This window comes from Rhinatrema bivittatum, chromosome 15 (genome assembly GCF_901001135.1).
Source record: "Rhinatrema bivittatum chromosome 15, aRhiBiv1.1, whole genome shotgun sequence".
Taxonomy (NCBI): domain Eukaryota; kingdom Metazoa; phylum Chordata; class Amphibia; order Gymnophiona; family Rhinatrematidae; genus Rhinatrema; species Rhinatrema bivittatum.
Genome location: NC_042629.1, coordinates 78269621 through 78285159, shown reverse-complemented (window position 1 = coordinate 78285159; position 15539 = coordinate 78269621). Strand labels below are relative to the sequence as shown.

The 15539-nt window shown below is 42.7% G+C and overlaps 1 protein-coding gene across 2 annotated transcripts in view; it reads right to left on the bottom strand.

The window, feature by feature from the left end:
• Positions 1 to 15539, bottom strand: part of PEX14 (peroxisomal biogenesis factor 14) — a 200302-nt gene that overhangs the window by 100853 nt on the left and 83910 nt on the right. For both annotated transcript variants that reach the window (XM_029579134.1, XM_029579136.1), the window contains exon 3: positions 6969 to 7053. In XM_029579134.1, the coding sequence (XP_029434994.1) occupies positions 6969 to 7053 (85 nt within the window). The remainder of the gene's footprint in view (positions 1 to 6968; positions 7054 to 15539) is intronic.

Here is a 15539-nt window from a genome sequence, read left to right as displayed (position 1 = left end):
GAGGATTACCGGACCGTGGTGGAGCTTTATCCTCCGAAGAACCTTCCCTACCAGGGGCCATGGTGGGAACACGTAGAGGAGCATGTTTTGTGGCCAGGGAAGAACCAGGGCATCCACTCCTTCTGCACCATGTTCTCTCCTGCAACTGAAGAAACGCGGGGCTTTCGCATTCCTGAACTTCGCCATGAGGTCCAGGTGGGGAGGCCCCCATCGTTGGATGAGTAGATCCATTGCTGCTTCGGAGAGCTCCCACTCCCCTGGGTCCAGGTGTTGACGGCTTAGGAAGTCCACTTGAACATTGTCTACTCCCGCTATGTGGGATGCCGCTAGCCTGGACAGATGGCGTTCCGCCCATGCCATCAACATGTCCGCCTCTAGGGAGACATGACGGCTTCTCGTGCCTCCTTGACGATTAATGCATGCTACCGTGCTCGCGTTGTCAGAGAGGATTCTCACCGCTCTTCCTTGGACTAGGGGGAGGAAACACTTCAGCGCAAGGCGGACCGCTCTGGTCTCCAGACGATTGATAGGCCATGTCGCCTGTTCGGGCGACTACTTCCCCTAGGTAGACTGTGTGCCACACACTCCTCCCCAGTCTGAAAGACTGGCATCTGTAGTGACGACCACCCACTGTGGGATGTCTAAGTCCACCCCGGTAACAAGTGATCCAGACTGAGTCACCAGAGCAGGCTGTCCCTGGTCGAGTCCGACAGTGGGAGGGTGGCCTGAAAATCCCAAGACACTGATTTTCAGTGAGAAAGCAACGCCCGCTGTAAGGGACGCATATGAGCAAAGGCCCACGGCACTAAATCTATAGTCGAAGCCATGGATCCCAGCACTTGAAGGTAGTCCCAGGCCATAGGAAGGGAGAGATTCCTGAAGCGTTGCACCTGAAGGAGGAGAGCTTGAGCCCGTTCGTAACAAAGAAAAACCTTCCCTCGATTGGTATCAAAGTGCGCTCCTAGGAAGTCTAGCGTCTGCGATGGAGCAAGACTGCTCTTGGCAAGATTGATGATCCATCCCAGGGAGCGGAGGAGACAAAGCACCCTGTCAACCGCTAGTTGGCAGAGGGCCTGGGACTTCGCTCGGATGAGCCAGTCGTCCAAATAAGGGTGCACTAGAATCCCCTCCTTCAGCAGGGTGGCTGCCACAACCGTCTTGGTGAACGTCCTTGGCGCAGTTGCCGGCCCAAAGGGCAGCACCTGAAACTGATAATGAAGCCCAAGTATTTTGAAGTGGAGGAAGCGCTGGTGTGCTGGGAGGATGGGGATGTGCAGGTAGGCCTCCGTGAAGTCCAGAGAAGCCAGGAACTCCCCTTGGTGTATGGTTGAAATCACGGAACGCAAGGTTTCCATCCTGAAATGTGGAATCTTGAGAGACCTGTTGACCATCTTGAGATCGAGGATTGGACGGAAGGAACCCTCCTTCTTGGGGACCACGAAGTAGATGGAATAATGACCTAGACCTTGTTCCACCCGAGGGACAGGGATGATGGCCCCTATGTTCTGGAGACGATCGAGTATTTGATGCACTATAATTTGCTTTGTCACTGGTCCGCAGAGGGAGAAAATAAATCTGTCTATTAGGGGCCGAGCAAATTCTAACTCATAGCCGTGTTTTAGAATATCCAGGACCCACTGGTCTGAGGTGATCTTGATCCACTCCTCATCCATAGTATAGAAAATAAGTAAATTAGAAAGTAAGAGAAGACAGAAATATTCTCTGATGAAAAACTACTGGGGAACCGCAGGTGCCCTGTTCATCTGCTGGCGTCAGAGTAATACTGAAGGGACGCAGAGGGCGCTCCAACCTATTAGGGGCTGTCCTTACAGTTTTTGCTCTGACTCCATCTGCTGGAAGGGGGACATAACCCATGGTCTGGACTGATCCGGGTATGTACATGGAAAGCGGCTTTTCTCTGTTATAGGACCAAAACTGTGGAACTCAGCACCAAAAGGGTTGCAGATGGAGTTAAATTACCTGGTCTTCCAGAAAAGGCTTTTCCCAATTTAGATTTGAATGTAATAGGTTTTACTATTTAAACAATTTTATTGATTTTTTTGTATTTAAAAATTATTGTCAAACATTTGATATGTTGTACACTGCCCCGATCAGGGTTTCGCTGCGTGAGCGGTCTAAAATGAATGAATAAATAAATAAACCCATGTTCACTGTCTCAATGACATCCCATGGAGGGAGCAGCATTCACAGCGCTTGACGATGACAATGGTGCCCCGTGTGGCCTGATGGCTCATGATGCCACTCAGCACTTGACAATGTTTATTTATTTCAAAACTCTTCTATACCGTCGTTAAGTTAGGTAACCATCACAACGGTTTACATGGAGGCACGATAAAGTAAAATATGATTGGTATAGATTTACAAGTTAACCATGTGCCATCAAAGTACGGTAACATTTTTATAATAATAAACTATGTGTATAAATTAAACCTATCTGTATTTTAAGAAATATTGATGATTCGAATTTAATGTAATGATATATTTTAAGGTTAAAAACAAATTATTTGCTTGGTGCGACCTTTTCACTCAGCTGTATTTCTCCTTCTCTTTGTCTTTACAAAAAGCTTGTTTATAGAGCCATGTTTTCAAGTTGGTTCTGAATATTTTAAAATCTCTCTGTAGTCTCAACTCGAGTGGCATGGTGTTCCATAGCACAGGACCAGCCAGTGACAGTGCTCTCTCTCTCACCTGAGTAAGGCATGCTGATTTAACAGAGGGGACGGTTAGTAGAGCCTTATTAGCAGATCTCAGGTTTCTGTTTGGGACGTGTACGAGTAGTGCTGTATTGAGCCAGTTGGCTTTTTCATCGTGGATTAGCTTGTGAATTATACATAATGCTTTGTTGATAGTGCCCACAGCGTTCAACAGTGCCCAAGGCACCGAAGGTGTTCAATGGCGTCTCTGGCCCTTGACAACATTGAGGGCCATCCACAGCACCTCACAGCATTGACTGTACTTGATGGCACCCCTGGTGTTGACAGCGCCCATGGCCCTCTTTGGCACTGACGGCATCCACAGCATCAACGATACTCAACAGCGTGCATGGCGCACTATGGTGACCATGGTGCTAGATGGCATCCATGGCGCACTACGGTGACCAAGATGCTCGACAGCACTGAAGGTATTATGGCGCTTGATGGCACTGCTGGCACTCGATGATGCCGACTCAATGCGCCCAATGGCATTGAGAACACTAACCTCACTTGATGGTGTCAAGGATGTCCATGATGCCAAAGGCATCCATTTTATGGTGTCTATGTGCACAATATCATCAAGGCCACCCACAGCGCTCGATGGGGTCCATAGTGCTCTATGATGCCCACGGCACACAAAGGCAACAAGGGCGCCTATAGCACTCGATTGCACCCATGGTGCTCTATGGTGCCCAACGCATTCGACGGCATTGATGGCACCCACGGTGCTCGACAGTTTGAGGGTGTCCATGGCGCTTGAGGGCATCCATGGCATCCATGCTGCTCATGAGCCTCCATGGCATCCCTGACGCTTGACACTCCAGTGTCTGACCATCAGTGCTCTGGCAAAGGCAATTGATTATGGGCATGACACCAATGGTGCAGTAGCAAAGCTGAATGTCCAGGCTCATGTTCACCCTATCCCCCAAGCTGATGGATTGCCAGAGCAAGCTGACATGCAGGAGGGGAAGCAACATCATCCAGGGCACCAGCAGTGAATATTAACCTGGGTCCATGGAAACTAGTTCCAAAGAGTATGGGGAGGTCCTGGACTCCTTCATGGTCTGAGCCGCCGTCAATGCCCAGCAATCAGAGGAAACTTCCTAGAACTCCTACCTGGATGGAAAATAAGACAAGTCCCTAGGCCAGAGGCCTACTTGGAAAACACACAAACTGCATACAGTTAGTTCCATGAGGCACCTGACAAAGGCACAAAACAGACAAATTAAAGGAGAGGATAACACAAATAAGCTACAGATGCAGCATTTATTAAGAAGAGAAACTCTGCCAGATTGAACACTGCACTAAGCCTCCCATGCAGACAGCAGAGAGGCTTGAAACAGGGAAAAAAGGAGAAAAACAAAATAAATACTGTAAGGTATAAAAGGAAAAACTGCTGCTGCAGCTCCAAAAAGTAGAGTTCTTAGCTGTAACAGGTGTTCTTCAAGGAAAGCAGGATGATAGTCCTTACATGTGGATGACATCATCAGATGGAGCCCTGATGTGGAAAATGTATGTCAAAGTTTCTAGAACTTTGATTAGGCACACTAAGTATGCCTAGCATGCCTATACTACGCATCCACACGGGGTCCCTCTCCAGTCTTGTAACACAGAATTATAATTAAATAACAATAGGAGAAACCCAACTCCATGTTGTGGTGGGTGGGTTTCATGAGGTCTAACATCCTGCTGTCCTCTAAGAACACCTGTTACAGGTAAGCAACTCTGCTTTCTACGAGGACAAGCAGGATGGTAGTCCTCATACATGGATGAATACCTAACTACAGGCTGCCTCCCCAGCACAAAAAGGGAACAAACAGATACCTAACCAGGTGCCAACTGGCACACCAACACAGGTACTGTTGGTAACAGAGGAGGAGGCAGCCTGAACCCAAACAATGGGCCCTAGGAGGGAGAGTTGGGTACTACACCTCAAACAGGTTCTAAAGGACAGATTGGGCGAACCTAATGCCATGTTGGCCATCCTTATCCAGACAGTAATGAGATGTGAATGTGTGGATATAACTCCACGTCGCAGCCTTGCAGATCTCTTCCACAGGAACTGTTCGCAAGTGGGCTGCCGACGCTGCCATGGCTCAATGATCTGCCGCAGGTCCTTCTTCCACTCTGGAAACTCTATTAATGATTTTGGAGAGCCCCCTCATCCCCAACAGGATGGATGCAATAGCTCTCCTGTTGGCTCTGTGGTTCAGTTCTGAATGTTGCCATACTCTCTGGAACTCCAGTGATGTTCCTAATAAGCATCTCATCAAAAGGTCCTACAACAATTAATATGTGATTTTGACAAGAAAGAGCTGATGCACCATAAATTGTTTTAGAACCTCACTGGACATTGTGTACATCTCCTCCAGAAGTGGAAATACTAAGACAATCCAAAATACGATTAGGGTCATCCAAATCTGACAATGGTTCATATAACAAACAACTATAGCCTAACCATTTCTGCCCATGTGCAGGCAGACTAAATTCTACAAATCATGTTACCACTGAAGCTTTCTAATGGCTTAAAGATCTGACCTACAGCATCTGATCTGCAAATACTTGCCACATACCAGAAGTATCATTTAAAAAAAAAATAACTGTTTCCTATTAATCTGTTACACACCATTCATGATTTTATACACCTTTGTCATGCCCTCCACTCAGTCATCTCTTTTCCAAGCTGAAGAGTCCTAACCTGTTTAGCCTTTCTTCATAGGGAAGCTATTCCAACCTCTAAAATTTCTGTTGCCTTTTCTAGCTCCATTATATCTTTTTTGAAATGGGGTAACCAGAACTACACATGATAAGCACAGTGGGGACACACCATGTATCAAGAGGCATTATGATATTCTCATTTTTAATCTCCATTTCTTTCTGAATAATTCTTAACTTTTGATTTACTTTTTTGACCATCGTCCAAGACTAAAGTGAGGATTTTAATATACTATTAACCCCAACAAGAAGTACAGTGACAATCAAAATAATTGCACAAAAAAGTTGGACAGTGAGCTAAGAAAACAGGAGAGGCAAGGTATTAGAAAGGAGTTGAATATAGAGCAGTTGACAAGAAAAGAAGTAGCATTTTGGATTTCAGAGGAAGGAAATAAGATCAAAAATCCCTAGGCCTTTTTGGTGGGGGAAAGAGGGAGTGAACTAAGGTGCAGGCAGAGAAATGGTCTGTAAAGCTGGAGAAGAAAACATAGCTACGGAAATGTGGGAGGTCAGACCACATATACGTTTGTAAGTACAAGTTAGAAGCTTGTGCATGAATCAGCATGTGACAGGAAAACTGCATCGGAAGCACATTATGGGTGTAATATAGGAATAGTGAGGGAGACAGCGAAGACAGTGAGCAGCAGTGTTTCATAAATGTTGCAGTGGGTAGAGTACAGAATCAGGGAGGCCAGAGTAGAGAGCTGCAGCACTTCAAATGTTAGAAAAGCAGAGCATGAGGGAAGTATCTCAAATAAATTGAAGATGAGAAAGCTCAATTTAGTAGGTGTTGTAAAGCTAGCAGTAGAGGACTGTATAGAGGGAGCTGAAGGGCAAGGACAGAGCTGGGGGTTAAGCCCAGACCTTTACCATTGTTCAAAAAAGACAGGAGTAAAATCAATTGCGAGAAACCCACTGAAAGGATGAGGGTCTTCAGGAGTAGCAGGAATAGACTGACAGGCTAATGAATTCTGGAATTTCAGTGGTTTTTAATACAGTATTTGAGGGATAGAGTGGGATCTCACACAATATCAGTACAGGCATTTTGGGAGGTGTCAAGTGGGGTTTCTGTTGCAGTCACTTTGGGGGTCTTTGGGAAGTGTAAATTGGGAGGCACAGAGTGATGCACTCTTAGTTCACTCCGCTCATCGGACAAATCACTCCTATTTGTGCCAGTCTCCTCTACTACCAATTCTCCACTGTGCTTTCCACCTGGCTACAACCGTGTGTTTGGACTAGTCTTCCTGAAAGGGAACATCATGCTCCCTTTCTAAAGGCCAACCTTTTAGAAGCTGCTTTTATGTTTTAAGCCTGATTGGCTGCTTTTAACCTCATTAACTAACTTTCTTTTTCTTTTCTTTTTTTTTTTATTTTTTAACTATTGTCTTGCTTTATGAAATGCCCCAAGACTCTTTCCTGTAAGCTCTATAAGCAGGGACTGTCTTTCTTGTGTGTTTGTACAGCGCTGCATGAGTCATATAGCATTATAGAAATGATTAGTAGAAGTATAAACAGTAGTAGTAGTAGTAGTAATTTTACCTTTCTTTTTCAGAAACACCTTCCTGGTTGCAAGTGGGCTCTGGTTGACCCTGGGGTTCTGCAAAAACTTCACTGCTGTTGAAATCTGTATGTGTAACAAAGAGAAAAAGTCATTTAATGATGAAATCAAGGCCCATTGTCCAAAAGAGTCTTCTTGAAAAGAATAGGAAGTTGAAAATTTCTATAAGTTAGCTCTGAATCAGTGGGCAGCCTACATTCTGACTGACTGGCAAACAGAAAAAGCCTCAGCACTGCATGACAAATTCTTCAGGGAGAAATGCTGTGTAGCTTTCAATCCCATGATGCACTCTTGCACTATATCTTATAACTTCATCATATGGAAGGAAATAAGTGTCTTTGCTAGTGCTACACTGAATATTCTCAGAAGCAGCTTAAAGATGTATGGGGCATTTTTTTCATGTAGCATGAATCCAAGGGGCACAGCACACTGTAATGTGCTGGCTTCTGGCAGAGGCTATGACATACATATCAAGCTGTGACATGCTGTAAAATGCCATATCATGTTGACAACTTAGCATATTACATCATCTCCATGCCATGTTGTACCATATCAAGCTCCACTGTTATCCATAATACATTGGAATATTTGCCTCTACAGTGTCTTTTCTAACTCTCCACAGCAGCATTACACAGTAAGTCAGTCAATTGTGATTATCAATTCCAAATAGTCAATAGCAAGTTCTTCTTAAGTCTAAAAGAGCAAATTCAATATCCTGAGCACCCCTCCTAACCCTGAGCTCCTTTCATAGAAAGGCACCTGATCAAGCTAGGTCACAGCAGCCACAAACGTCAAGAAGTCAAAGCAGAACAGGAATCCACAGAGAAAAGACCTTCATTCACAGATCAAAGACTCCATCTGATCAGGAAGATGTTGCGATTCCTGTTAATGGTGCACTCAATGCATTCCATCAATTTAAAACAAAATCACATCTCTTCTTTCTTTAAATACATTAATCAGGCCTGAAGAAGGCAAAACGGATCCATTGGACAATGCAATAAACATGAATTATCATTCACCAGACACTGATAATGGCTAAAAACACATAATAGCAGGTGTAGTTTGAAGGATTAGTTATTACACCTGTGGCGGGGGGTGATTCAATTGGGAAAAATCATCTGTAATAGGTTAAAAGGTTTGGATGCATGCACTCTTCTGAAAGTGGCAGCAGAGCAGGAGATGATGGAGCATGCTGTCACTGTTAATTCATTTAAGAAAGAAGAAGGGAAGCAGCTGGGAAAGTGCCATCAGGTAAAGAGCCAAGATGCTCCAAAGACACAAACAACACACCTTTTAACAGGAATTTCACACTTCAACATGCAAAAAAGCAGCACCAATCAAACGTTTGTGGTTTATTTATTCATTTTTTTTATTCTGGTAAGTTTTCTTGCTCCTTTTAGGCTTCTAGTTCAACTGAAATTGGTCTCTACTGGGGCTATACTGCCATAAGCTTTCATTCCCAACTATGCCATATTTAACCCCTGCCATTGCAGTGATGGTCCCCAGACATGGCCACAGACCAAGGCTCCATCCAGGAATCAATACACATGCAGTAAGGGTTGACTTTAAATATTCCCTCCAACACATCCCTCCCCAAAAAATGGCTGTGAATGCGGCCCTTACAGCTTCCCCAACCAAAACCAATCTCTTTTTCTTTAAATATTTAATTACAAAATAATTTAAAATAATGTAGCAAAACAGGATAATATCTGCCTCAGTTGTAAATTAGGTTAAAACAAAAGTAGTTACAAATAAGATGTGAAAATTATGCATTTTCCAAATGATCAGAAGGATTCAGAGGCAACATCCAAAGGAAATTCTCAGCAAATGGAACATATGACTGCAGAGCACTCAGTACTAGTTCACTGCATGTGCCCGAAAGAGAGGCTGCTCCAAACATTCCACACAAGAGAGAAGAAACAGAGTTAGGTTCCAAATTAACCCTGTGAACTGATAAGCAGGTTGTTAAGACAAACAGAAAACATACTTTGAAATATATCTGTATGCTAATGCCAGAAGATTAAAAAGTATGATAGGAGAGTTAAGAACATAAGAACATAAGAACGTGCCATACTGGGTCAGACCAAGGTTTCCATCAAGCCCAGCATCCTGTTTCCAACAGTGGCCAATCCAGGCCATAAGAACCTGGCAAGTACCCAAAAACTAAATCTATCCCATGTTACTGTTACTAATAATAGCAGTGGCTATTTTCTAAGTCAACTTAATAGCAGGTAATGGACTTCTCCTCCAAGAACTTATCCAATCTTTTTTTAAACCCAGCTACACTAACTGCACTAACCACATCCTTTGGCAACAAATTCCAGAGCTTTATTGTGCGTTGAGTGAAAAAGAATTTTCTCCGATTAGTTTTAAATGTGTCACATGCTAACTTCATGGAGTGCCCCCCTAGTCCTTGTATTATTCGAGAGTAAATGATCGATTCACATTTACCCATTCTAGATGTCTCATACTTTAGCACCATAAGAACATAAGAACATAAGAAATTGCCATGATGGGTTAGACCAAGGGTCCATCAAGCCCAGCATCCTGTTTCCAACAGAGGCCAAAACCAGGCCACAAGAACCTGGCAATTACCCAAACACTAAGAAGAACCCATGCTACTGATGCAATTAATAGCAGTGGCTATTGCCTAAGTATAATTGATTAATAGCCATTAATGGACTTCTCCTCCAAGAACTTATCCAAACCTTTTTTGAACCCAGCTACACTAACTGCACTAACCACATCCTCTGGCAACAAATTCCAGAGCTTTATTGTGCGTTGAGTGAAAAAGAATTTTCTCTGATTAGTCTTAAATGTGTTACTTGCTAACTTCAAGGAATGCCCCTAGTCCTTCTATTATTCGAAAGTGTAAATAACCGAGTCACATCTACTCATTCAACACCTCTCATGATCTTAAAGACCTCTATCATATCCCCCCTCAGCCGTCTCTTCTCCAAGCTGAACAGCCCTAACCTCTTCAGCCTTTCCTCATAGGGGAGCTGTTCCATCCCCTTTATCATTTTGGTTGCCCTTCTCTGTACCTTCTCCATCGCAACTATATCTTTTTTGAGATGCAGCGACCAGAATTGTACACAGTATTCAAGGTGCGGTCTCACCATGGAGCGATACAGAGGCATTATGACATTTTCCGTTCTATTAACCATTCCCTTCCTAATAATTCCTAACATTCTATTTGCTTTTTTGACTGCTGCAGCATACTGAGCCGACGATTTTAAAGTATTATCCAATAACATACTGTATCCATCGCAACACGGATTTCGAAAACACTACAGCACTGAGACATTACTCCTCTAACAGATAACATTCTAAGAGGTTTTGATAGCGGTAAACACTGTATTCTAATAATGCTTGACCTATCGGCAGCCTTCGACACAGTTAACCACAAAATACTACTAAATAGACTAGAAGAAATCGGACTACAAGGCAAAACATTAAAAACAGGTTTTTCCAAGTTCAGATCAATAACACATTTTCAGAAAAAATCAACCTCAAAACAGGGGTTCCGCAGGGATCAGCCCTGTCTGCGACCCTTTTTAACATATACATGCTGCCATTATGCCACTTACTGGCAGGACTAGGAATTATACATTACATTTATGCTGACGATATCCAACTAATTCTACCTATAGATGACACAATAGAGAAAACATTAAATCTAGCTAACATGTACCTAAGCATTATAAAACAACTACTGACACAAATGGAACTTGTTATTAATATCGAGAAAACAGAATTTCTACACCTAGAACGGAAAAATACTGAAATCAGCCAAACCTCAATAATCCTCAAAGACAATCAGAAAATTGAACTAGCTGGAAAAGTACGTAACCTTGGAATAATAATGGACCCTGAAATCAATCTAAAACAGCACATATCACTAAAAGTAAGGAAGGATACGCAAAACTCATGGTAATCAGAAAACTAAAACCACTACTAACTCAAAATGATTTCCGAACAATTCTACAGGCACTAATTTTCTCCAGCACGGATTACTGTAATGCCCTGCTGCTAGGACTACCAAATACTACGTTAAGACCACTTCAAATACTTCAGAACACAGCAGCTAGAATACTAACCGGAAAAAGGAGGAGGGACCACATAACCGAAACCCTAGCGGAACTACATTGGTACCGATTGAACAAAGAATTAAATACAAAACCCTATGTACCATCCATAAACTAATTCATGATGAGAAATCAGACTGGCTAAACACAGCATTACGGGTACACGTCCCACACAGAAATCTTCGATCAGCAAATAAAGCACTCCTAACCATCCCTTCAGTTAAAACAGCAAGACTAACCCAAGTGAGGGAAAGGGCCTTATCATTAGCAGGACCCACAATTTGGAACACAATGCCTCCAGAGATCAGATTACAAAGTGATCTCAAGGCATTTAAGAAAAGTTTAAAAACATGGCTTTTTAAACAGGCATTTTACAAGGAGACGGGAGAATAGAAATTATTCAGGAATAAGCAGATAAACACCGACACACAGTACTTATGATAATACAGTAGAGTAGTCTATGAACCCCACATCACAACTAGCATATTGATAACACTATGTATAATAAATTTACCCGTAAAAGTACTTTCAGTACACTCGGTCATGACCCACTTTTCTAAAAATTATTTTGTCTAATGATATATTGTAACCGAACCTTTGACGGCACCTGTTAGAATGTAATATAGTACACTTTTACTTACATTAAATATGTGCCTACATGTAAACCGTTGCGATGGTATATAACTTAGCGACGGTATAGAAAAGATTTTAAATAAATAAATAAATAAAATAAGATGCCTAGATCTTTTTCCTGGGTGGTAGCTCCTAATATGGAACCTAACATCGTGTAACTACAGCAAGGGTTATTTTTCCCTATATGCAACACTTTGCACTTGTCCACATTAAATTTCATCTGCCATTTGGATGCCCAATCTTCCAGTCTTGCAAGGTCCTCCTGTAATGTATCACAGTCTGCTTGTGATTTAACTACTTTGAATAATTTTGTATCATCCGCAAATTTGATAACCTCACTCGTCGTATTCCTTTCCAGATCATTTATATTTATATTGAAAAGCAGCGGTACAAGTACAGATCCCTGAGGCACTCCACTTTTTACCCTTTTCCACTGAGAAAATTGACCATTTAATCGTACTCTCTGTTTCCTGTCTTTTAACCAGCTTGTAATCCACGAAAGGACAAAGCCTCCTATCCCATGATTTTTTAGTTTTCGTAGAAGCCTCTCATTTATTTATTTTATTTATTTATTTCAAATTTTTATATACCGGCATTCGAGACAGCAGTCACATCATGCTGGTTCACATAGAACAGGGGTGCATAGTAAACATAACTATAACAATGGTGCTGAAAAGGCAGTTACATATAACAGGGTGTTAAGAACTTGGCTTAGAAGAGAAAGGACAGGTTATTATTCACACGAGTAACGATAGAAGATAAGGTTAACCATGGTGTAGGTGGAGAATGGGGGTGGCTTGGAAGAGTTAGATCAATTAGCGTCCGGGAAGGCTTGTATGAATATCCAGGTCTTTAGTCTTTTTTTTTAGTCTCATGAGGGACTTTGTCAAACGCCTTCTGAAAATCCAAATACACTACATCTACCGGTTCACCTTTATCCACATGTTTATTAACCCCTTCAAAAAAATGAAGCAGATTTGTTAGGCAAGACTTCCCTTGGGTAAATCCATGTTGACTGTGTCCCATTTAATCATGTCTTTCTATATGCTCTACGATTTTGATCTTGAGAATAGTTTCCACTTTTTTTCCCGGCACTGAAGTCAGGCTCACTGATCTATAGTTACCCGGATCGCCCCTGGAGCCTTTTTTAAATATTGGGGTTACATTGGCCACCCTCCAGTCTTCAGGTACAATGGATGATTTTAATGATAGGTTACAAATTTTAACTAATAGATCAGAAATTTCATTTTTGAGTGCCTTCAGAACCCTAGGATGCATACCATCCGGTCCAGGTGATTTGCTACTCTTTAGTTTGTCAATCTGGCCTACTAGATCTTCCAGGTTCACAGTGATTTTGTTCAGTTCGTCTGAGTCATCACCCCTGAAAACCATCTCTGGAACTGGTATCTCCCCAACATCCTCATTAGTAAACAAGGAGGCAAAGAATTCATTTAGTCTTTCTGCAATGGCCTTATCTTCCCTAAGAGCCCCTTTAACCCCTCTGTCATCTAATGGTCCAACCGACTCCCTCACAGGTTTCTTGCTTTGGATATATTTTAAAAAGTTTTTATTATTAGTTTTTGCCTCTATGGCCATCTTCATTTCAAATTCTCTCTTCGCCTGTCTTATCAATGTTTTACACTTACCTTGACAATGCTTATGTTTTATCCTCACCATACAAATATACCTCAGATCTGATACCTTAAACCCCAAAGACTTCCAATTCCATTCTCCCTTCCCATTGCTCTTGCCCCCACTAGACCCTAGGGGGTATAAGTACATTTTATTTTAGGAGGCTGCTAATAGAGGTGGGCTAGGGTAGAGGGGTCCAGGGGACCTCAAATTTACTTGTAATTTTTAACTTCAGTCAAGGTGCAAGGGGTGGAGAGAAGGGGATCCCATTAGACCACAAAAGATAATGTGTTTCATGCTGGGAGGAGGGGAGTATTTATGTGGCTGGACAGGCCTTTAAAACTGGCAGCCCCAGGAAGCAGGGCCCCCGCTGCGTACTGCTGCAGCTAGGAGCTTGACAAGGTTCCTGGCCATGGCAATGCGTGGAAAATTAATCACAGGAGTGTATAGCAGGAGTGTATAGCAGTGAATAATGAGATAAATGTAACTGATCTCAGAGACATGGTGGAAGAGGGATAATTAATGGGATAGTGCTATACCAGGGTACAAATTGTATCACAATGATAGGGAGGAGCAACTTGGTGGGGGGCGAGGACGCTTTATGTCCGGGATGGCATAGCATCCAACAGGATAAAGATCCTGCAAGAGACTAAATGCACAATAGAATCTTTATGGGTAGAAATTAATCTCATGTGTGTCAGGGAAGAGTATAGTGATAGGAGTATACTACCCATCCACCTGGCCAAAATGATAAGACAGATGATGACATGTTAAGAGAAAGCAAAATTGCTTACCATGTAATGGGTGTTATCCCAGGACAGCAGGATGTAGTCCTCATATATGGGTGACGTCACTGGACAGAGCCCTATCATGGAAAACTTTCTGTCAAAGTTTCTAGAAACGTTTGAGCCCACTGAGCATGCCATGATCCCTCAAGCCACAGGGGTCTCCCTTCAGACTCGTGTAAAGCAATAAGCGTTATCAAAAATAAAATAATAAAATGTATAGAAACAAACAGAATCATAGAAATATAGATATGATGGCAGAAAAAGACCAATCGGCCCATCTAGTCTGCCCAGCAAGCTTCCACACTTGTTTTCCCATACTTATCTGTTTCATCAATCATCAGGTTCAGGACCCTTGTTGGTAACTGTTTGATTCAAATTTCCTGCCATCCCCTGCCATTGATGCAGAGAGTAATGTTGGAGTTGCATCAAAGGTGAGCATAAGGCTTAATGGTTAAGGATAGTAACCGCCACATCAAGCAAGTTACCCCGATGCTTGTTTACCCAGACTGCACAGATCAATGCCTTGTTGGATGTTGTCTGAACGTAAATCCTGTTTTCCACATTTCCCCCTGCCCTTGAAGCAGAAAGCAATGCTGTATATGCATTCAAAGTGATGTATCAGGCTTAATTGGTTTAGGGTAATAACCGCTGTAATAAGCAAGCTACCCCCACGCTTGTTTACCCAGATTGTGAAGTTCTGTCCTTGTTGGTTGTTATCTGAATTCAAATCCTCTTTTCCACATTTTCCCTTGCTGTTGAAGCAGAGAGCAATCTTGGAGTTGCATTAACCGTGCAAAGGTTTATTGAGTAAGGGTAGTATCACCAGGTACTAGCCTCCACTCCAGTAATCCACCCCCATGGTTCTTCTCTTCATTTCAATCCTCTAGCCTTTAGTGGAATTCCGTAACTACCTTGGGAAGGAATTTAGGATGAGTACGGAATACCACTTGGTCATGTGATATTTGGGAAGCCTAACATGAAGACTTTGGCACAGACTTTGGTTCACTCAGCTTACCCAGAACCCTTTGCTGTCTCTGGCCTAACTGAAACTCTGGCCATAAACAATCTCAGAGTGACCCTAGAATGAAGACTCTGGGAGACATCTGGACTGCATTTGGAGCTGCTCAAAAAGTATGACGGAGGGTTATGAGGTTTCAAAGAGCACATGGACGAGGCCACGTTCTCACAGAATACTGGCTCGACTGAGGGGCCCCAGTGAAATCAGAGAGTCCTAGAGATCCCCCTGAGATTAAGAGAATGAAAGACTGACAGGACAAAGAACTAACAGAAGACTGACAGTAAGCGGCAGGTACGTGGTTCTTAACTAGGCTTTAATTGGGCCTCAAGGTGGGAGGTGGGACAGGGCAACTTAGATTCAATTTATCTTGTTTTAACTCAAGACACGTAGTAC